A 24,555-nucleotide genomic window follows, 5' to 3' on the forward strand; every position below is an offset into this window, starting at 1 on the left:
CAACAGACCTAATGCTGCATATTCATACCTTCTTCAATTAACAATGAATGCGGTATTAGGTTTTCCGTGTGCTCCTTTTATCCTTTCTGTGCGACCTGTAAAATATTAGGGTCGCGCTCAGTATTTACAAAAATTATGCTTGAGCAAACATTGGTAGAATATTACGGGAAAACGTGAAGCCACCTACCCAAATATATGGTAGTAGACACGGGGCGTCGGCCGCCATGCCGTGTTTTTGTTGTCTTAATTGGGTTTAGTCAGTAACGGGGTCGTTGTCCTCACCATTAAATCAAGAAGCGTCTCGCTCGCGCTGTAAGACAAAACGGGGCTTTTTAGTCACTCGCTCTGTGCAGAGTAAGAGCGCCGTAGTCTCACGCATTAGGAGTATCACAAATGCTCACCTTTCAGCAGTCGCGGCGAACCAGGAAATGGTAACGCAGGGGAAGCCAAGCGGCTGTCAAGGGCTCCTACATCACTGTGAGCCTACCGCTAGGCATTATGGATATTGTAGTTTTAAACATGATTGAATTACAGTCTCGAGATTTCAGAGATTGAGTTCAACCCAGTTTGGGTACTGTTGAACTTCAATATTAAGTAAGCCTCTTTTTTTAAAAGGATCTGGTCTATGTTGATACCCATTTTTGGTTGATTAATATTGAAAAGCACTGTCCAAGTGAAATCATTTTCTCCGTGTTGTTTTTCGGAGAAATGTTGGACGAGGGGCGCAGTTAGCACTTTCTTTTTTATGCGCGACCTGTGTTGTGTCATACGTACATTCACCTGCTGGTTGGTTTTACCAATATAGATTTTGTGGCAGGAGCAGATAATGGCATACACGACATTTTTTGTTCTGCAATTTGTGAAACTTGTGTGGGACCAGGACATATTGGAATGTTGGAAAATGGTACCCTCAATAGTTGAATCGCAAGCGATGCAGTTCCCGCACCTGTGATGTCCCTCTATCGGTTTAAGACCCCAAAGTCTTAGCAGGTGAATGTACGTATGACACAACACAGGTCGCGCATAAAAAAGAAAGTGCTAACTGCGCCCCTCGTCCAACATTTCTCCGAAAAACAACACGGAGAAAATGATTTCACTTGGACAGTGCTTTTCAATATTAATCAACCAAAAATGGGTATCAACATAGACCAGATCCTTTTAAAAAAAGAGGCTTACTTAATATTGAAGTTCAACAGTACCCAAACTGGGTTGAACTCAATCTCTGAAATCTCGAGACTGTAATTCAATCATGTTTAAAACTACAATATCCATAATGCCTAGCGGTAGGCTCACAGTGATGTAGGAGCCCTTGACAGCCGCTTGGCTTCCCCTGCGTTACCATTTCCTGGTTCGCCGCGACTGCTGAAAGGTGAGCATTTGTGATACTCCTAATGCGTGAGACTACGGCGCTCTTACTCTGCACAGAGCGAGTGACTAAAAAGCCCCGTTTTGTCTTACAGCGCGAGCGAGACGCTTCTTGATTTAATGGTGAGGACAACGACCCCGTTACTGACTAAACCCAATTAAGACAACAAAAACACGGCATGGCGGCCGACGCCCCGTGTCTACTACCATATATTTGGGTAGGTGGCTTCACGTTTTCCCGTAATATTCTACCAATGTTTGCTCAAGCATAATTTTTGTAAATACTGAGCGCGACCCTAATATTTTACAGGTCGCACAGAAAGGATAAAAGGAGCACACGGAAAACCTAATACCGCATTCATTGTTAATTGAAGAAGGTATGAATATGCAGCATTAGGTCTGTTGTAGTCGCTTGACACTGTTTTAGATGGCTTAGTAAGTCTTGAATTTATTTATTCTTCCAGAACAAATCTTTTATTTTCACTGATTTCTGCGGCGCCTATTCCCTCGTGCACAAACTGAACCACGAGAGCCCACCACATTCTCCAGAGAGGTAATTAGTACAGTTGAGTCCGGCCTCCCTTAGGGGGTTTTCTGAAAAACGATATTTAGCTTTGTACACTGAAACAAACTTCGTTTTATTTTTCTGTTTAGATTGATAACAATGAGAGAGCCCTGAGGAGAATCTGTAATTACCGACAGATTCGAAACGCGTTGGCAAAACGACAGATAGAGAGTTCAAAAAATATCTGCACGTGATAAGTGCAGCTTCTATGGTTAAAAATTATTGTGGATTGATTTCTGATGTCTGTCAAAATCTATTCTTCAACCTGTTGGGTTCAATAGCGGTTTCTGATTATCTCGCAAAGATTAATTATTTGCGCATATCGATTTGTTATTCATTTCTAACACGAGAAGTTTGTTGATGATTATTTGAGTTATTGTTTACTTGTTGGTATTTGTAAAATATGTCTTAAATGTCTTGTATTTGTATATAAATGTATGGAGTGTTCTCCTCGCCTACTAATTGGTTAAATCTTATCAAAAATAATGAACAAAAGGGTTTAATAAAATTACCCATACAAACAAAGAGATTCGGTCATTTGTTTGTTGTCTCTTTAAACTCAAAGTGAGACTAAATAAGGAGGAGGGTCAGCAATTTTTCTTTCCTACTGGCCCTAGGTGTGAGCAGGAGCCGTCGCCTGACCCTGCCTGGCCCTAGGTGTGAGCAGGAGCCGTCGCCTGACCCTGCCTGGCCCTAGGTTTGAGCAGGAGCCGTCGCCTGACCCTGCCTGGCCCTAGGTGTGAGCAGGAGCGGTCGCGTGACCCTGCCTGGCCCCAGGTGTGAGCAGGAGCGGTCGCGTGACCCTGCCTGGCCCCAGGTGTGAGCAGGAGCGGTCGCGTGACCCTGCCTGGCCCCAGGTGTGAGCAGGAGCAGGAGCAGGAGCAGGAGCAGGAGCGGTCGCGTGACCCTGCCTGGCCCCAGGTGTGAGCAGGAGGGGTCGCGTGACCCTGCCAGGCCTCAGGTGTGAGCAGTAGGGGTCGCGTGACCCTGCCAGGCCTCAGGTGTGAGCAGTAGGGGTCGCGTGACCCTGCCAGGCCTCAGGTGTGAGCAGTAGGGGTCGCGTGACCCTGCCTGGCCTCAGGTGTGAGCAGTAGGGGTCGCGTGACCCTGCCTGGCCTCAGGTGTGAGCAGTAGGGGTCGCGTGACCCTGCCTGGCCTCAGGTGTGAGCAGGAGGGGTCGCGTGACCCTGCCTGGCCCTAGGTGTGAGCAGGAGGGGTCGCGTGACCCTGCCCTGCCCTAGGTGTGAGCAGGAGGGGTCGCGTGACCCTGCCCTGCCCTAGGTGTGAGCAGGAGGGGTCGCGTGACCCTAGGTGTGAGCTGGAGGGGCCCCGTGACCCTGCCTGGCCCTAGGTGTGAGCAGGAGGGGTCGCGTGACCCTGCCTGGCCCTAGGTGTGAGCAGGAGGGGTCGCGTGACCCTAGGTGTGAGCAGGAGGGGCCCCGTGACCCGGTCTGGCCCCAGGTGTGAGCAGGAGGGGCCGCGTGACCCGGTCTGGCCCCAGGTGTGTGCAGGAGAGGGTCGCGTGACCCAGTTTGGCCCCAGGTGTGAGCAGGAGGGGGTCGCATGACCCAGTCTGGCCCCAGGTGTGAGCAGGAGGGGGTCGCGTGACCCAGTCTGGCCCCAGGTGTGAGTAGGAGCGGTCTCGTTATCCTTCCTGGCCCTAGCTGTGCAGCAGCCGCCACGTGACCCTGCCTGACCCTAGGTGGGCAGCGGGAGCGGTCGCGTCTCCCTGCCTGGCCCTAGGTGTGACCAGGAGCCGTCGCGTGTCCCTGCCTGGCCCTAGGTGTGACCGGATCCTTGCCATTGGACCCCCAGGTCTGGAGCCTGCTCTACAGGGTGCAGGTGCTGCAGCCCCTTAGCCAGACCTGCCAAGTCATAGGTGCCACAGTGTGACACACGATATCCGGTCCGATCACACGGTCTCCCGGTGAGGAACCGATATCACACCTTGGCAAGGAAAAACAAGCTGAAACCCACTGTAAATAGTTGTTTTCAGCTCTTATCGAGAGGCTTTGACCTGCTGACCTCAATTTAGGGGTGTGAAAACCAGCACCAGCCTCAGCAAGCTTTTTAGGTCTCTCCTATGCCGATCGCATGCGCTGAATAGGAGGGCATTTAGCCGTCGCTCTGCTCATGTTCAAGCTCACACTCGTGGCAAGATCCACCTTGCGGGAGCGAGCAGCGGCGTGCCCACAAGCACGAGTGCAGTGCTTGAAAAGTGTAGACTGCGCGCGCATGCACGCATCACTCCCGAAAACAGCTGCTTCTTGTTTTAAAGAAATATTGGTGTAGTTGTGTATGCCAACAGCTAGATGGCTGATGCTGCATGTAGAGGACACCTCGCGCTCACTGCCACAACATATCCCTCAGACTGGTATACAGACTTGCCTGGAGCTCCCAGAATCTTTAAGACGACACTGGTATTTCCTCCCCCCTTTCCTTCTGTTGGACAGGCCACCTAACGGGCCGCTCTCCCCCCGGCTCGACCAGGCCCGAGCCAGTCACGCAAGCACCACACACCACCATTGCATGTCCTACGTCCCCGCCGGGACACCTGCCCTCGAGCATGATAACCTCGCGGGTCCGATCCACTGCCGACCCATGCGCCCAGCCGGGGCCGCCATCTTGGACACTTCGCCACGAGGCCGCCTGGCCCCCGATCGACCTCAACCCTGGGCCTAGCCCGACCTCAGACATTCCGGCACCACCCTCCACCCAGGAGGTGAGCGAGCTACTTGGCCCGTCAATGGGAGAAAGAGGTGTCGATGGTTCTCCCCCGGCCAGTGCCGCTCGCCCATCGCCTCCCCGGGCGCTGGCTCCACCCCCCTGCTGGGTGTCTGGACTCCCTCATCCCGGACCTCCCGACCTCCAAGTGCGAGGGTCCGGACATCAAAGCACACCAGTCCTATAACTGGGGCAGCTCCAGAGCAGGAAGGGAGTTGTATCTTGGAGTCGAGAGACGAAAGAAGAACTCATCCTGGACGGACTACTGGCGCTGCCGTAGCTCTGTCCTGTGCACCATCATCCTGCCTGTTGGCGCTGCCACAGCCGTCGTAACCTTCATCCTTCACCGTCGTCCGGATCTGCTGGCGAGGCCGCGGACCGTTGTAACCGTCATCTGCATCGGGACCTGCTTGGCTTCTCCACGGCCCGTCGACCATCCTTTATCCATCCCGGGACCTGCTTGGCTTCTCCACGGCCCGTCGACCATCCTTTATCCATCCCGGGACCTGCTTGGCTTCTCCACGGCCCGTCGACCATCCTTCAGCCATCTCGGGACCTGCTTGGCTCCTCCACGGCCCGATCAGCAACCACACCGAGCTCGAGGATTGAGAGCTATTGAACTCATTGGTAACTAAGACTGTCCCGCTACCCTTTTCCTCAACCAGAGATCAGAACCGAGGGGACCCCTGAGTCCAGACCTCCTTGTATTATATCACCGTAACCTGAGAATTGCATATAAAGTCTCGTTAACCTTCAATCTTGTGTGGTGTCCGTCTGTGGGGGGGAAGTTACTTATCTGTACAGTCGTTGGAGACGGCTCTCCCTGGAGACCTCTCCCCGTAAACTCGGCCGACCCTCCCGGTCCGTCTAACATTGGTGGCCAGCGGCGCGATCCGAATCACCGCATAACGTACAGAGAGTAGCTCACCCCACAACGAACAACAATGTCGACTAAAGAGAGCGGATCAACTGAGAAGTTCCAAATGGAAAAACTAGAGGAATACAGCCATCGTGAACTAAAGCAGTTCTGCATCGAACTAGGTATCGCTACCACCGGACTAAGTACCAAGGACGATTTTAAGCATGCCCTAGAATCTTGGGCAGAGACCGGGGATGTCGAAGCCCCTGAGCAAAGCACCGCGCAAAAAACCAACACGACCCCTGTAGAGCAAAGAACGGGTCTCTCGCAAGACGAGATCCAAGAAAGAGAAAAAGCCCGACTACACGAACTCGAAATGGCCCGACTCAAGATGGACATAGAACTCAAATTGGCCGAGCAAAAAATAAACTTAGAGCACCTTCGCCTCCGAGAAGAAAGAGAGGAAAAACAGAGGCAAAGAGAGCTCGAGGAAAAAAGACTAACGTACGAGCACGAGCGGAACCTAGCCGAGATCAACCTGCGCAAACAGAATAAAGAGTTAGGGGTGCCCGACAGACCGTCCACCCCGGGGACCACGGACAAAAAAGTGCACATCCCCAAGGATGTGGTCCGAGAATATTTTCGAGAAGACGACATCCAGCAATGGTTTAAGGCATATGAAATCGCGATGACTGCGCACCGGATCGATAGAGCCGACTGGGGAGCCGGCCTATGGGGCAAATTCCTCAATGAGGGCCGCGATACTCTGTTACAGCTCCCAGACCACCAGATGACCTCCTACGACCATATGAAAGCGGCCCTCCTCACTCGCTATGGCCTCACGCCCGAGATGTACCGTCAGAGGTTCCGAGACTGCACACGCATTCCAGGTACAACTTGGGTGGACTATGTAACGTACTTTAGCCGAGCCTTCGAAGGCTGGATCAGAGGGAACAACGTCACGACCTACGAGCAGTTGTTCAATCTGATGGTATGGGAGCATCTGTCCAACAATTGCTTCATTGAACTACGCCAGCACCTCCTCGACAGCAAGTTAACCGATCCCCGGCAGCTCGCAGCTGAAGCTGACCGGTGGGAGATCACCCGAGTGGGCCGGAATGGGTCCTACGAGCAGAACAGGAACAACAATGGTCACCACCGATCCAGAGGAGGAGGAGGGGGCCAAGGACGAGGAAGAGACATCACTCCGGCCGCCCCCACTACCAGCACCACCCCCCCGGCCAACCGGGGCAGCACCCCGGCGCGACCGGGATACAGAGCCAATGTTACATGTCACCGATGCCAACGAGTCGGCCACTATGCAAACGACCCAAGCTGCCCGCAGTATCAAAGTCCAAGACCCCGCCAGGTGGCCGCCGCGGCACTAGGGGAAGAACAGATCTCCGAGGAACAAGAAACCGACGAGCGAGAGTATCAAGAGTGGGAGCCAGCCGCCATGACTCTCGCGTGCTTAGGGGGAAGAGACATGGTCCCGCGGGTCCCCCTACCCGCTAACACCCAGAAGTACAGCCAATGGGTGAGCATCAATGGACAACGGGCCGAAGCCCTTCGAGACACCGGGGCCAGTGTGACAGCCGTCCGCTGTCATCTGGTGACCCCAGAACAATATCTACCGAACATTCTCTGCCCTGTGCGATCAGCCGACAACTCGGAGAGTCTGTGTCGGATGGCCTGCGTCCCCTTTGAGTGGGGAGGGGTCTCCGGCATGTTGAGGGTAACGGTCCGAGACGACGCCCCCGTGGACTGCCTCCTCGGAAATGACCTGGAAAGCTCCCCGTGGGCAGCCGTGGAGCGAAAAGCACACTTGGGGATGTTGGGCGTCCCAGACTGGGCGTGCGTCACCACCCGGTCCATGGCCGCCCGTGCCAACAATCACCCGGAAGAACCAGAATGGCCGGCGCCTCCGCCTCCGGTCGCCCCCGCCGAGACTCCCGACCAGGGCATCCCCCTCGAACTTGCTCAACCTTCCGACCTTGCTAATCTTGACCAGTGGGCTCAAGAAGGGGGACCCACACAAGAACAATTTCGTCAGGAGCAGAAGACCTGTCCCTCCCTTGAGGGACTCCGACAACAAGCGCTCGCCCAAAGCGCAGGGGATACCTCCGGAACTCATTGGGTCTACTGGGACAATGACCTATTGTACAGCGAGCAACGAATCGCCGAGCTGGGGGCCAACCGAGTACTAGTGGAACCCCTCCGTCGCCAGTGGGACGTGCTGCTGCCGTGCCTCCTCTTCGCCTACCGGGAGGTCCCACAGAAGTCCCTAGGCTTCAGCCCATTCGAGCTGCTCTATGGGCACCCAGTACGGGGGCCACTCAGCCTGATCAAGGAAGGCTGGGAGATGCCCCCGGCCAAGAGTCCTCCAGATGTCTTCCGGTACCTCCTCACCCTCCGCAGCCAGTCCCAGCGGTTCAGAGACCTAGCAAAAGCCAACCTAGAGGCCAGTCAAGAAGACATGAAGAAATGGTATGACCAGAACGCCTCATCTATTGAATTCGAGCCGGGGCAACAGGTTTGGGTAATGTCCCCCACAGAACCGTGCGCTCTTCAAGACAAATGGACGGGACCCTTCAAGGTAATCGAGCGCAAGGGTCCTGCCACCTATCTGATCGATATGGAGTCCGCCCGGAATCCGCTCCGAGTCCTCCACACCAACAGACTGAAACCCCACTTTGCACGAACAGAACTCAGCCTCTTGATGGCCACAGACAACGGGGTTGAAGATGACTCCGAGCCTCTCCCTGACCTCTTGCGGACCCAGGAGCAAGACGGCTCCGTAGATGGGGTCCGACTCTCGGAGACCCTCACCCAGGAACAACGTCAAGAGTGCCAAGCCCTCCTATCACGATTTGCCAGCCTGTTCTCCCTCACCCCAGGTGTCACCTCCTGGTGTGTGCACGATGTGGACACCGGAGACAGCCCTCCTATCCGCCACCGGGCCTACCGCGTACCGGATCGGGTACGGGCCTGCATCCAGGCGGAAGTAGCTAAGATGCTCACGCTCGGGGTCATCGAGCCCTCCGACAGTCCATGGGCCAGCCCGGTCGTACTGGTCCCCAAAGCAGCCGCCCCCGGAACCACACCCGAACTCCGGTTCTGTGTCGACTACCGGGGCCTGAATGACGTCACCAGAACGGACGCACACCCCATCCCCCGGGCAGATGAACTGGTCGACCGAATGGGCGCTGCCCGCTACCTCAGCATCTTCGACCTAACGGCAGGCTATTGGCAGATCGGCCTCACACCCCGAGCACAAGAACGTTCTGCCTTCTCCACCCCCGATGGCCACTATCATTTCACGGTCATGCCCTTCGGCATGAAAAATGCCCCAGCGACTTTCCAACGGCTCGTCAATCAGGTCCTGGCGGGGCTCGAAGAGTTCAGCGCCGCCTACCTGGACGACATCGCTGTGTACAGCCACCATTGGACCGAGCACCTCCACCACCTCCAAGCAGTGTTGCAAGCCCTTCAGCGAGCTGGCCTCACGATCAAGGCCAGCAAATGTCAAGTTGGACAAGGGTCAGTGACCTACCTCGGACACCAGGTGGGAAGCGGTCTAGTGGCCCCTCTACAACTGAAAATTGCCGCCATCCAGAACTGGCAGCCCCCTATCACACAAACCGAGGTGCGAGCCTTCCTGGGCCTTACGGGCTACTACCGAAGGTTCGTGAAGGACTATGGAACCATCGTGGGGCCTCTCACCGAGCTCACGTCAAAAAATCAGCCCAAGAAGGTGAACTGGACCCCAGAGTGCCAAGCGGCCTTCGAACAGCTAAAGGCCGCCATGTGTTCCGCTCCTGTGCTCCAGGCCCCAGACTACAGCCGGGAGTTCGTCGTCCAGACAGACGCCTCCGACCAGGGCATTGGGGCGGTCCTGTCCCAGGTGAACCCCGAAGGCCTGGATCAACCGGTGGCCTTCATCAGCCGGAGACTCCTGCCACGGGAACAACGCTGGAGCACCATAGAGAGGGAAGCCTTCGCTGTGGTATGGGCCCTCAAGAAGCTCCGACCCTACCTTTTTGGCACCCACTTCCGGGTGCAGACTGACCACCGACCCCTGCAGTGGTTGATGCATATGCGGGGGGAAAACCCAAAACTGCTACGCTGGTCCATCTCCTTGCAAGGTATGGACTTTACCGTTGAACACCGGCCTGGGTCCGACCACGCCAACGCGGATGGCCTGTCCCGGTTTTTCCGCCTCGACGAAGAGAGTCCCCAAGAGGATGGGTAACTCTCCCCGCCTTCAGCTGGGGGGGACGCATGTTGGACAGGCCACCTAACGGGCCGCTCTCCCCCCGGCTCGACCAGGCCCGAGCCAGTCACGCAAGCACCACACACCACCATTGCATGTCCTACGTCCCCGCCGGGACACCTGCCCTCGAGCATGATAACCTCGCGGGTCCGATCCACTGCCGACCCATGCGCCCAGCCGGGGCCGCCATCTTGGACACTTCGCCACGAGGCCGCCTGGCCCCCGATCGACCTCAACCCTGGGCCTAGCCCGACCTCAGACATTCCGGCACCACCCTCCACCCAGGAGGTGAGCGAGCTACTTGGCCCGTCAATGGGAGAAAGAGGTGTCGATGGTTCTCCCCCGGCCAGTGCCGCTCGCCCATCGCCTCCCCGGGCGCTGGCTCCACCCCCCTGCTGGGTGTCTGGACTCCCTCATCCCGGACCTCCCGACCTCCAAGTGCGAGGGTCCGGACATCAAAGCACACCAGTCCTATAACTGGGGCAGCTCCAGAGCAGGAAGGGAGTTGTATCTTGGAGTCGAGAGACGAAAGAAGAACTCATCCTGGACGGACTACTGGCGCTGCCGTAGCTCTGTCCTGTGCACCATCATCCTGCCTGTTGGCGCTGCCACAGCCGTCGTAACCTTCATCCTTCACCGTCGTCCGGATCTGCTGGCGAGGCCGCGGACCGTTGTAACCGTCATCTGCATCGGGACCTGCTTGGCTTCTCCACGGCCCGTCGACCATCCTTTATCCATCCCGGGACCTGCTTGGCTTCTCCACGGCCCGTCGACCATCCTTTATCCATCCCGGGACCTGCTTGGCTTCTCCACGGCCCGTCGACCATCCTTCAGCCATCTCGGGACCTGCTTGGCTCCTCCACGGCCCGATCAGCAACCACACCGAGCTCGAGGATTGAGAGCTATTGAACTCATTGGTAACTAAGACTGTCCCGCTACCCTTTTCCTCAACCAGAGATCAGAACCGAGGGGACCCCTGAGTCCAGACCTCCTTGTATTATATCACCGTAACCTGAGAATTGCATATAAAGTCTCGTTAACCTTCAATCTTGTGTGGTGTCCGTCTGTGGGGGGGAAGTTACTTATCTGTACAGTCGTTGGAGACGGCTCTCCCTGGAGACCTCTCCCCGTAAACTCGGCCGACCCTCCCGGTCCGTCTAACACCTTCCATCTCTCTCTCCTCACTCTCTTGTTCTTCTTCCACACACCACCCCCCACTCCACTGCCTGTCCTCTTTCCCTCCTCACGCTGTACGACGTTGCAGGCCAGATAAACATGGCGGACGGCTGCGCTTTCCCTTTCATGTTGCTGAAGCCGGCCCTAGATGACTCTTGCCGAGCCCGGCCTGTGTAAGTGTATCCGGGAAGCCGCACAAGAAAAGGACTTTCACTTTCACAAGAAGTGCTTGTTTGATGTGGAGGTCTCCTCGAAACGCTCCTATTCTAGAACGGTCTAAGAATATTTTCTGTGCCGCTGCCATTCTGAAATGGATGCTGCAACAGCACAATGCAGTGACGTCGGCCGCCGTGGAGGTTCTTAATAAAATACGGTGTGAGGTCTGCATAGCTGGGAAGAGAACCCAGGAAAGAGGCGTTGACCAAGCCAGCAGGTTTGGATTGTTCAATGTGCATGCAACTTCAGTACTTTCACAGACAATCCACTCATGCTACCTCAACCTATGTGTAGTTGTGCACAGAGTCACGAGACCTACAAGAACTCATTCAGAGAGAGAATAAAAACCTTCTTTTGTGCAGAGTCTGGAAATTGGCAGATTAAATGAACCAGCAGTATTTTGCAATGCAATAGGTCTTGCAAGTACACGATTTTAAGCTATTGCCATTGTAAATGGCAATGCCTTTTATTTATGATTTAGTTTTTAAAAACATAAATAACAAGCATTTACAATGCAATGGTTTCGCCTTTTGAAAAGTTTGAGCTATTGGCATTGTAAATGTAGTTTCAATACTTTATTCGACAGCATTGTCCTAAAAGCATTTTGTCCCTATTCTAAACATATATAAATACTATGCTAAATTTAAGATCAGCTTAAGATACACATTAAATACAATTAGATACAGAAATGCTGGCGAATTCTTACAACTTAAAAGAATGTATACATTTTAAAAATCACAGTCACAGTGCCTAGTTCATGAAGGATGAGATTGGTCTTAAAAATATTTTCCGTCATACATGATCAATTGCAGTTAAAGTTCGAGTGCGGATAATCCAGGCCCAACCCAGATATTTGGCTAGGGCGATTGCAAGATTGGGGGCACAATTTGGTCTTAATATTCTTAGTGCTTCTAGATATTTTCTTACACCCAAATTCTTGCAAACCGGTTTTAGCCATCTTCTTGGGGCAGCATACAATCGGCAAACGAACAAAAAATGTGGGATGTCCTCAACGTATACCTTACAGTAACAGCATGTATTAACATTGCCTGGAGACCATTTAAAAGTAAAAGCATTTAGAGGTAGGGAACCAACTCTGAACTGGAAGTACAGCTTTCTGTCCAAGGGTTTTGTAATCAAATCCCAGTACCGTTCACATTTTGGGATTAATTTAGACTCCAAATACTGGGATGTCAACATAGAGGGTGGATTGGAAATTAAAACAGAAGGATATACCATGTCCCAATACATTTTTTTCAACAACGCCTTAGATGGAAAGGCGGAGGGGTCAGTGGTAGTCCATAAGTGGTCTAAATGCAGTTTTTGAAGCAAGTTCCTGATTTCTTTAAGCAAGGTTATTTTATGGAACCGATCAGAGCTAATGATGTCCATGAGAGCAGAAGCATAATGACCCAGTTCAGGAGTAGTCTTTATGCGCCTCCAATATAAAAGTGGGCGCAATCGCGCCATGTCCTCGATCTTCTTTTTTTCTCCCAAGGTCATATAGGAGCGGAATTGATGGAGTACTCTGCGGGACACCAACCAACCGGCGAAGGAATTTGTTCTCTGCAGTAGCCAAGACACTCAGATTGGTGAAGCCCCATAGCTCTGATCCATAAAGACAGGCGCCCAGCACTTTCATACTATAAATCTCCATTATAGGCTGGATGGGTTTTGTTAATGAGGATTTATATTTTTGTGCTATGGCCCCAGCCAACTGGTGGAACTTTAAAACCACAGAATCCATATGAGATTTCCAGTTCATACTACCCTGCAAGGAGATGCCAAGGTAAGTGAAAGCGTTCACTTCTTCCAGAAAAGACCCATTAAAGTGTATTTTTCCCTTGAATTGCTTAGCGGGATTCAAATTCATAAACTTGGTCTTTGTAGTATTTAACTCCAGGCCCCGAATCCGACAGAAATCTCCAAATGCGTCAATTGTCTTTTGTAGTCCGCTAGGGGTCCGCGAGACCAGTAAAGTGTCATCAGCAAACATTAGTACTGGGACCCGCTCCCCATCTAGCGTAGGGGCATCAGTTGGCGATTTCTTTAGAAAGTCTACTACGCCGTTAATATAAAGGGAGAATAAGGCGGGGGCCAGGACGCATCCCTGTCTTACCCCACGCTCCAGGGGGAAAGAATCTGTGACATCCCCCTGTGCACCCCACCTAATCCTTGCGTAGTTGTTTTCGTGCATACGCACGAGCAAAGTCAATAACTCGGGGCTAATTCCAAGATCGCTCAAAACAATCCAAAGTTTTTGACGGGGTACTAAATCAAATGCTGACTTTAAGTCAACAAAAACAGCATATAATGGGCCATTTGTCAAGGTCACGTTTTTCCAGTTAAGAGTTAAAAAATTGAATACCTGGTCGACGGAGCTAGTTAGGGGTCGAAAGCCAGCTTGGTACGGGGATAGGATATCCTTATCATCTATCCAGGCTTGTATTTTATTTTGTATCATTCTACCCATCAGTTTTTGTGCAGAATCGATAAGGCTGATGGGCCTGTAATTACTTGGTAAAGCCTTGTCCCCTTTTTTAAAAACTGGAATGATCTCCGCACCCTTCCATGAGGCTGGTATCATGGCTCCTTGTGCGATGGAATTCACAGGCCATACAAAGTATTGGCACCAGTTAGTCCGGCCAGATAGTAATACATCTGCCGGTATTCCATCAATTCCTGGAGCCCTACCTCTGGTCACCCCGTCCAATGCTACATTTACATCTTTCAGTGTGAATATTTCATGACTATAAAATACCATTTTGGGGCACGGGTGGGATGTCGAAGTCAAATTATCAGCATATTGTGGTTTAAAAAATTCCACCCATGCTTCCTTTGCCACATGATTTTTTGGACACTCTGCAATTCCCCCCCTGCACAGCTGCACAGGCTTTTTTAAGATCTAACCAGTGATTTTCGTCCCACAGCCTTTTTGCCCTAACTTGAGCTTTTCTATAATCATCCCTGGCCTTCAGCACTCCTTCTTTAATCCTCAACGCTAGGCTGAGGTTCTGCCGTGCCTTTCTACAAGAATGGTCATACCATCCTCGATTTCTCTGGGGGCAAGCACCCTTTCTCTGATGAGCTTTTTTTAAGAAAAACCCCTGTAAATTGTCAAAAAACTTAGGGTGTGACTCTTCAATTAATTTATTAAAATTTGAATCATTACAATGGTCATGTAATCTGCTAACCTCTTTTGCGACAGCCTCCAGTAGGTCCTGCATATCCCCTGGCTTATCCATCAGAGTTGCCAATTTGATGTGTGGCGGAGGTTGTTAGCTGAAATGATATCTAGTGGCATAACGCCCCTTTCCTGGTTGGACGAAATTACTCCCTGGTCCAGCTTGAAGAGCAAGCACAACGGATTGTGGTCGCTCTCCAATCTAGGTGTCACTTTCATGTCCATTATCTTATGCCAATCTCTAACATCTACAAGGATGTAGTCTATCCGACTACTTGCCCTTGTATTGTCAAAGGTGTGATAACCCTGGAGGTCTGAGGGGGTGCGGCCATTTGCTGCCCTCAACCCCCTAGCCAAGCACAAACTCTTCACTTGTATTGCCACCTCAGTCCATTTCTTTACCACAGGTAAGTCCAGTTGAGGGATTCCCCATTTAGTATCTTCCTCTAGGGACATTTCATTATCCTCTTGGCCTAGTGGTTCGAATGTGGTGTTCACGTCTCCCCCCACTAGGATGGTGATATGTGTTGGAAGATTCTCTAGATCATTATCTAATGCTACTACCACCTCAGCGGCTTTACCCCCTTGTGTTCCCCTGGCATAAATGTTGTAGAGGGCCATATCTTGACCGCCGGCCCATGTTATCACAATTGGGAGTAAATCACAGTTGTTAACGGGCCTCGCTCTAATAGTACATTGTAGTGATTGGCGTACCCATGTGATTAATCCCCCTGAGGGCCGCCCTTTTGGGTTCTTTTTCGCAGGGACAAAAAAATTTAAGAAACCCTGTCGATGAACAGGGGTCACTGACCAGGTTTCCTGGAACATAATTACATTGTGGCTGTCAACAAATTCGCACCATTCAGGGCACTCCAGTTTATGGAAAATTCCCGCCAGATTCCAAGAAAGAAGTTTAAGACCTATCTTCGACTGGCTGGCCCTCCCATGTAATGGTGTTACATGCAGGGGTTGGGTCAGAATAGGTGGAGGGCTAGTTGCCCCGCTGTATTCGATAATGCGGGGAATGGGAGCCAAGTGCCCCACAGTACCAGAAAGATCCCCGCTTGAGCAGAGTATCCTACCATTACTAAGATTGGTTTCAGTAAGCTTCGTAGCAATGCCTGTTCCCCTCTCTTAAATCACACTCATTAAGGCCAGAAAGGGCAGAGAATCTATTCTCCATCGGTATGGCCCAATTACTTCTTATACCGAGGGGTTTGCCTTTTCTTAACACAGGGTTCCACTTTGTTCTAAGTGCTATGAGATTTAGGTTATTCCCTTTCTTTGCATAGAAGAAATCTAGCGTTCACGGGACTATTTCTGTGGATCTACGCTGGGGGAGATATATGTTTTCTAAGATGTTTGGCAACACTTCGGGGTCAGAGAAGTGTAACACCACACAATCCCCTTTAAATTTTTTGTTACCACCCCCGATCCATTCTACTCTTCTAGCTTTCACAACTTCCTGTGCCAGCTGGTCCATACCTCCCGGGGAGAAGGCCATATTCCTTGATAACCAGTAGAGTGATTTATTTATTAGGGAAGATGTGTTCTCTACTTGGCCAGATTCTAGGAGGGGAACATTTGCCAAGACCATAACCGGGGGGATGCCTCCACAATTAATTTTACAGGTCCCTTCTCTATGTTAGGATCTACCAGTCTATCCCTTTGACTTGGCCCTTCAGGATCACCGCTGTTAATACCTAATCCCCTGGAACCCCCCCCCCCCTCTGTATCGTTAGTCAGCATAGGGATAAAGGGAGTATTTTCCAATAATTCTGGCCTAGGGGCTGTCTGTGTATTTTTTGATTCGACTCTAAGTGTCTCCTGCTTAGCAATATTTGCTGCTTCTTCTAATGATTTTTGTAGAAGACTCCCCAGCCTGTTCACCTCTTCAGTGAGGTGGTCTATTTTACATAGGAGAGGTTTGGTTATGATCTTAATTTTGCTATCTAGGGCGTTTAACAGTTTCTTAAATTGGTCTTCGTCCAAGAGTAGCTTCCCTCCAGAGTTTCCCCTTGTGTCTTCTCCAATGTTTTTCAATGGGGATGCATCAGGGCGTTTTTTACTTGAGCGGAGCCCGCCCCGTTTTGAAATACTCTTCTCCCCCCTCTTAGCAGCTCTTGGAGCTGGTACCGGTGCTGGAGGCTCCTCTTCTAGCAGTATTATTTCTTCATCAGGTATACTCTCAGAGGCTGAGTCTGCTATAGCTACTAATAGCTGGGTTAGTGGGTTATTCTCAGGTATCTGAAATACCTCGTTACTAATATCAAAAGCAGGTGTAACTAGAGGCGTATTATCAGGTGGCAATACTGGGGAAAGGCTCAACCCCAGTGAGGATCTCCTGTCATTGTTTATTTTAGCAACCACCTGGACCATGTAATTGTCAATGGTATTGACAGCTAGAGTAGATTTTGCCTTCGACATAATAAAAGGCTGCGTAGATACTAACACCCAAGTAATGCCGTACAATACCAATGCACAGGATGGCTTTCCAGCAAATGCAGCGATAATGATGGTAAGGATAACTTACAAAAGATGTTCTGGGCAGAGTTCCGGGCCCTGTCCCTGTCTCTTCCTGCCGATGAGGGCCGTAGAGGGCGCGCCCTTTGCCCGGGCTTAGCCCCGGGCGTCCCGCGACGCGGAGGGCGCCGTCAATTTGAAGCGCCTCCGGGCGCGGTGACCCCGGTAATGGCTTCCGGGTCGCTGGGCAGGCTGGGAGTTGTAGTCTCCCTCCACTCGGCGGCCGCGAGATGGACTGCAGCGGCGGCGGGAGGGAGACAATGCACGGGCAAAGAGTTGTGGGTGCAGGCAGGTTCAGCGTCACCAGGTAGGATTCCCCTCGCAATGAGCAGCAGAGCACCCGCTCCACCGAGGGCGCCGTCAATTTGAAGCGCCTCCGGGCGCGGTGACCCCGGTAATGGCTTCCGGGTCGCTGGGCAGGCTGGGAGTTGTAGTCTCCCTCCACTCGGCGGCCACGAGATGGACTGCAGCGGCGGCGGGAGGGAGACAATGCACGGGCAAAGAGTTGTGGGTGCAGGCAGGTTCAGCGTCACCAGGTAGGATTCCCCTCGCAATGAGCAGCAGAGCACCCGCTCCACCGAGGGCGCCGTCAATTTGAAGCGCCTCCGGGCGCGGTGACCCCGGTAATGGCTTCCGGGTCGCTGGGCAAGCTGGGAGTTGTAGTCTCCCTCCACTCGGCGGCCGCGAGATGGACTGCAGCGGCGGCGGGAGGGAGACAATGCACGGGCAAAGAGTTGTGGGTGCAGGCAGGTTCAGCGTCACCAGGTAGGATTCCCCTCGCAATGAGCAGCAGAGCACCCGCTCCACCGAGGGCGCCGTCAATTTGAAGCGCCTCCGGGCGCGGTGACCCCGGTAATGGCTTCCGGGTCGCTGGGCAGGCTGGGAGTTGTAGTCTCCCTCCACTCGGCGGCCGCGAGATGGACTGCAGCGGCGGCGGGAGGGAGACAATGCACGGGCAAAGAGTTGTGGGTGCAGGCAGGTTCAGCGTCACCAGGTAGGATTCCCCTCGCAATGAGCAGCAGAGCACCCGCTCCACCGAGGGCGCCGTCAATTTGAAGCGCCTCCGGGCGCGGTGACCCCGGTAATGGCTTCCGGGTCGCTGGGCAGGCTGGGAGTTGTAGTCTCCCTCCACTGGGCGGCCGCGAGATAGACTGCAGCGGCGGCGGGAGGGAGACTATGCACGGGCAAAGAGTTGTGGGTGCAGGCAGGTTCAGCGTCACCAGGTAGGATTCCCCTCGCAATGAGCAGCAGAGCACCCGCTCCACCGAGGGCGCCGTCAATTTGAAGCGCCTCCGGGCGCGGTGACCCCGGTAATGGCTTCCGGGTCGCTGGGCAGGCTGGGAGTTGTAGTCTCCCTCCACTCGGCGCCGCGAGATGGACTGCAGCGGCGCCGGGAGGGAGACAATGCACGGGCAAAGAGTTGTGGGTGCAGGCAGGTTCAGCGTCACCAGGTAGGATTCCCCTCTCAATGAGGAGCAAGGCATTGTAAATGACAACATTTGTATTTATGTGTTGGTTTTGAAAACAGATAAATAAATGGCATTGTCATTTACAATGCCAATAGTTTAATCTCTGGCAAATGCCACATAAAAACACACAGACCCACACAAACACACAGACCCACACACACCAACAGAGCCCCCCCACACACACACACACACACACACACACACACACAGAGAGAGCCACACACACACAGAGACCCACACACACACAGACCCACACACACACAGGCCCACACACACACAGGCCCACACACACACAGGCCCACACACACACACACAGACCCACACAGACCCACACACACACTACCTCCTTTTGTCATCATAGTCTACGTTTCCCTCTCCTACTCCCTGTCAAAGTCTGATTATGACAAATTCCGATCTTCAGCAACCAGCACAAATTAAGCACTGCAGCTGCAGCCACAATGGTTGGTGAGCCCCCTCAGATCACGAGCTAAATCCAAGGCCTCCCACAAAGAACGCACTTTAAACTTGCACTGTAGAAACCTTGTGCACAATGTCTGCACAGTGCTTCAGGACCACCAGTGGTATCAACGTGCTGTGCAATACGGAAGCAAACAAAATGCCACTCAACACAAATAATGTTTCCATCATTTTCAGGGGATCAATGATTTTCGCTCATGGTGGTTCAGTTCTGCGAAACTGAACTGTCCAGGGGTCCTGCTTTCCAAGCATTGGATGCCAAACAGGAAAAAGAAGTAAAACTCATTACCTGTGAAACCCACCCTGCCGGCTGTTTGTTTAAAGTCAAATTGCAAAACTCCTCCTGTCGGTTATCAGCAGCTCCCCTGTGTCTGTGTGTGTCAACACAGAGGCCGCATACCGAAGCTAGCGCCTCCATGCAAAAGCAATTATGCAAAAGCAATGGGTAGAGGGGGGGGCGAGCCACAACAAATAAAATAAAACAAAACAGAGCATGTAAATATCAGCAAACACAAAGGGCTTTTGTTTTTCACAGGTTTACCAGGATACACAGCAAGGTGTTACTGCCACCTTTTAACACACAAAGGAGAGCGAAGGAACCAGACAGAGCACCTCATAGGTGCGTCCGTCTCACGGCGGCCTGCGCGGTGACCCTTTCGGCCTTAAGCAAACATTCCCTAAATTCAGAAAGCTACAACCGGTACCAACTTGTTTCCTGCGCTTGTGCAAGATTTACAACTAGCTACTTCTCCTTCCATTCCCGAAACAACCTCGGTAAAGAGCTAACAAAAAAAACAAAAAAGAAAATAGTATACCTCCAACGTGAGTGCGCAGACGTTATCACAGGTCGCAAAAAACAAAAGTGTGCAGTAAAAACTTATCTAGAGGGTAATATCGAACACAGATCCCTCCTGTATCACCCACGGAGTGTGTAAAGCAGAACACCTGGCCTATTGAAAATCTCATGACGTAGTGCAACTTTTCCTTTGTGTATGTAAAGCGCTCTGATACCCACGGGTCTAGCTAGCGCTATATAAAACGTAGCCCACACACCATAGAAAGGAATTTCCCAAAACTAAACAACGTTTTAATAGAAATCCACCTATTTTGTGGTATACGTATTCACCTTGTGAGCAATGAATTAATCACATACATTGAATCAAGTGCATATTCCACGTTTCTTTTAAGTTGCTCTGTATATAATTGTAATATGAGTTATGGGATTTAAGCACTCACTGCTCAGATAATCCGTGATCGGAAATCCAGAGGTTCAGATCCCAGCATGGCCATCTCAGCCTTCCATCCTTCTAGAGTCAATGACATGCGTATCAAGTTGTCAAATATTTTTATGTGGACAGCCGAAGAAGCAGCAGAGACAGGAAGCAGTAAATAGAAAAGGAATTGACGACGAACTCATGACTCGGTAACGGCCCGGGTGGCCCTGCAAAGGATGTTGGGAAACAGTGTCCGTTTCTACTCACAACACGGATTAAGCCTCCTTTGAATGAATCACCAGTGTCCCTAACTGGTTTTGGTCCTGCGTGACAATTTATTTTCACGTGAAACAGGGTTACTCAAATCTGTTAGTGAGAAAAGAAATCCCTCAACCAATCCCAAGCAATGGCCACCGGTGCACTTTACGAGAGCTCAATATAAGACAAGGAAAGGCACGGACAGCGGGAGGGAGGGCGGGAAAGGCACGGACAGCGGGAGGGAGGGCGGGAAAGGCACGGACAGCGGGAGGGGGGCGGCAAAGGAACATATAGCGGGAGGGGGCGGGAAAGGAACGGACAGCGGGAGGGGGGGCGGGAAAGGAACGGTCAGCGGGAGGGGGGGCGGAAACGGCAAGAAAAGGCACTCACCTGGACTTCCGGCGGCGTTCGGCCTGCAATGACCAAATCAAACCTCCCCCCCCCCCCCCCCCCCCCCCCCCCAAAAAAATTAGGAACCGCCCACCGCCGCACTGACGTGATCAAAGGGGCTGTATGAGAAAAAATCTCAGGAACGCCCACGAGTCGCCTCGCAGAATGACGGACGCTTCTCTCTTCCAATGGCTAGCCTCCATTTATAGAGCTAGCCAATGGAACAGAGAGGCGGGACTTTTGTCCATACTAGTAAACAAAAGTTTTCGCCTGGCGCGAAAGTCTGCTGCGCAGCTTTCGGCGAGGCGAAACCTAAAACGCACTGTCATTTACAATACCAACAGCTCAAATTTGCGTAAATGCGAGACCTATTGCATTGCAAATGTTTGTTTTAGGTGGTGTACCAGTGCCAAGCTGTGGATTTGAAACATGAAAAGGTCTGCTTCTGTTTGGGCCCTCCACCATGAGGTCCTCCTTGAGGGGCCCTCCACCAGGAGGTCCTTCTTGAGGAGCCCGCCACCCGGGGGTCCTCCTTGAGGGGGCCCTCCACCAAGATTTCTTGAGGGGCCTTCCACCTAGTGTCTTCCTTGAGGGGCCCTCTTGGACGAGAGACTGCCAATCCTACGGTGAGATATGAAATAACAGATTAATTCATAATTGAAAATAAGCTCTGAAGAAGTAAACTGAGACTCCAGCTGAAGAGGCACGAGTCTCTCGATAATTCCACAAGTATCAAAAACAACAGGGGTCATCTGTACTATACACAATAGTCCTGAAGATGGTCTCATGGACGATTGCGTAAGAGACCGAAACGTCGACTTTAACACTTTTATCTGAAAATAATTTATAAGAGGAAAATTGTATACAATTGTGACATTAAAGGACCAATCAAGCGTTTGTGATATCCTCTTGTTACATTGTGTGTTTGAACTTGGAGTACCCTTTATGAACTTTTAAATATAAAACTCTTTTATATACACCTGTGTCTGTATATCCTTTGTATATATTTGTTTGTTATGATTTACTCGTGGTTCTTTCTTATCTCATATAGAACTGAATATCATAGAATTATATGTTGCATGAAATTCATATAAGAAAAGAAATTAATCGGCAAGTTGATGGAAAACTCTTGCACTGAATAATAGACTGAAATAATATAACTAAGTACTGCAAACAAACCCCTTGAAGGCACCTTTACCCGTTCATCTGATTTTGCCCAGGCCCTCAAGGGTAGATTGGGTTTCCCATTATTTTCTATCCTACACCAGGGGGTCCTCCTTGAGGGGCCTTGCACCAGGGAGTCCTCCTTGAGAGGCCCTCCGCTATGGGGTACTCCTTGGGGGCACTCCTTCCTCACACTCTCAGCTCTCTCCTGTGGGGTGATGTTTTGCTGCATTGGGTTGTGGGAGGGGGGTCAATTTCTGGTAGTCTGGCCCTTGTCACAAATGTCTCACTAATAGTTTTCCCCTTTTGTCTTCCCAGATTTGCAGCAAAGTTGATCGAGGGCGTCCTGGATTTCAAGACCATGGTGGACAAGTGAGTGTCATTGAGTCCCCCAGCCCCCCCCCCCTTTGTCCTCAGGCCCCCACCTTAATGTTCCCGTGTTCGGGGTGCCCCTGACTGTCTCTAGTCATCCCCACTGCTCTCCCACACACGAGGCTGCCTGCTTCTCCCTGTCCATCACTGCTCGTCCCAGGTGGCCCTGCTATTGGTACACCCACCCCTCCCTCCAGCCCCTCACCACTCCTAGCCACCCCTTATCTTTGCTCCACACACCCCCCAACCCAGCCCCATTCACTACGCACTACCCCAGCCACCCCTTGTCCTCCACCCACCCCTCACCCCACCATCCCTCACCATTCCTACCCTCTCTTTGTCCTCCACCCACCCATAGTCACACAGCCCCTCAGTACCCAGCTACCCCTTGTCCTCTAGCCACCCCACCCACTCACTCCCCATAGTCGTCCCTTGTCCTCCACCCACCCTTCACCCCAGCCACCCCTCACTACTCATAGCCACCCCTTATCTGTCCTCTACCCACCCCTCACCCCAGCCACCCCTTGCTCCTTCCACCCATCACCCCAGCCCCACTCACTACCTCTAACTGCCTCTTCCTTCTCCACCCACCCGTCACCCTACCCCCTCACTAGTCTAGCCACCCCTTATCTGTCCTACACCCCTCACCCCATTCACTACTCACTACCCCTAGCCATCCCTTGTCCTCCATCCATTCCTCACCCCTGCCACCCATTACTACTACTAGCCACCTCTTCCTCTTAACCCATCCCTGGCCCAGCCCTACTTACTAACCCTATCCCCCCCTCGCTCCTCCACCCTCTCCTTGCTCCTCCACCCACTCCTCATGCAAGCCTCCCACACTACCCCTAGACCACCCCTTATCTGTCCTCCACCCACCTCAATCTCATTCACTACTCACTACCTAGCCACCCCTTGCCTTTACCCTACAACCCTTCACTACCTCTATTCCACCCCTTGCTCTTCCACCCACTCCTCACCTAGCCCCACTCACTAGCAACCCCCTGTCCTCCACCCACCATTTACTACCCCTAGCCAGCCCTTGTCCTCCATACGTCCTTCGCCCCGGGACCCTACACTAGCTCTAACCAGCCCTTACTCCTCCCATTCCACACCCCAGCACCACTCACTACCCTAAGCTACAACCCAGTGCTTAAGTTGAAAAAAACAATAACTGCCAGGGATCTCGTCAGGAGGCCACTGCAGCTTGCACCACACATTGGCCCTGTTATGCTAACAACTCTGACTATTTCAGGCCCTAAGCTATAACAAGCATTGGAAATGCAATAGGTCTCGCATTAGAAAAGTTGGAGCTGTTGGTCTTGTAAATGACAAATATTTTATTTATGTGTTGGTTTTTAAAATAGCTAAATTGATAGCTTTGTCATTTACAATGCCAATAGTTATAACTTTCGCGAATGTGACACCTATAGCCTTTGTAATGCAACATGTTTTGTATTTACGTGACTTAGATGGCAGCTCTGGTCGTTAGGCCACATCTCTAGAGAGATGTACGAAGTACTGATGAAGACAAGATAAACTGCACTTCGATAATGATGTCGAAATTAAGTTAGTACCTCTTTGATCGTTTTACTGCAAAATTTTGAAAATTATGAGACTCTAGTTCAGAACAGTTTGAATTTAGCTGTAGGACAAGAAGTGCCAGTGCAAAGTGTTGGAAGTAACTGTGGCCAAGCATCTACTGTAAACAGAGGCCACGTTGTCAGTAAACTTGGGAAAATATGTAGCCTGGCCCAACATTAAAAGTGTTGCAGTCACTGGGTGTAGGCCGTTAAAAAAACAAGAACAGAACATCTTTTTGTGACATTTGTAATAAAGCTTGAAACATTGAGAGAACATATTTGAACCAGTTGTTGAAGGGAGGGCGATAGAGTGAGGGCGATAGATAGAGTGAGGGTGATAGATAGATCGATAGATGGTTGTGTGGGGGGGTTGTGTGTGTGGGGGGATGTATGTGGAGGGGGTTGTGTGTGTGTGGGGTTGTGTGTGTGGGGGGGTTGTGTGGGGGGGGGTTGTGTGTGTGTGGGGTTGTGTGTGTGTGGGGGGGGGTGGGGGTTCTGTGTGTGGGGTCTGTGTGTGGGGGTGTGTGCAGGGGGGTTTCTGTGTGTGGGGTTGTGTGTGTGTGTGGGGATGTGTTTAAGGGGTTGTGTGTGGGGGTGGACGATCAACAGATGAGAAAGGAGAGAGCGAGAAAGAGAGAGACAGAGAGAGAAAGGGGGGAGTGAGAGGAGAGGTATAAAGGGAGGGAGGGAAATAGGAGGGGGAAGAGAGAGTGGGAGAGAGAGAAAGAGATAGGAGAGAGACA

General features: G+C 51.9%; 1 protein-coding gene across 1 annotated transcript in view; it reads left to right on the top strand.

Moving 5' to 3' along the window:
• The window catches only part of CRAT (carnitine O-acetyltransferase), a 336,972-nt gene that overhangs the window by 77,350 nt on the left and 235,067 nt on the right, over window positions 1–24,555 (top strand). The window contains exon 4 of the mRNA XM_086924849.1: window positions 22,176–22,229. Coding sequence (XP_086780975.1) covers window positions 22,176–22,229 — 54 coding nt within the window. The remainder of the gene's footprint in view (window positions 1–22,175; window positions 22,230–24,555) is intronic.

Source organism: Lissotriton vulgaris, chromosome 5 (assembly GCF_964263255.1).
Source record: "Lissotriton vulgaris chromosome 5, aLisVul1.2, whole genome shotgun sequence".
Classification (NCBI taxonomy): Eukaryota; Metazoa; Chordata; class Amphibia; order Caudata; family Salamandridae; genus Lissotriton; species Lissotriton vulgaris.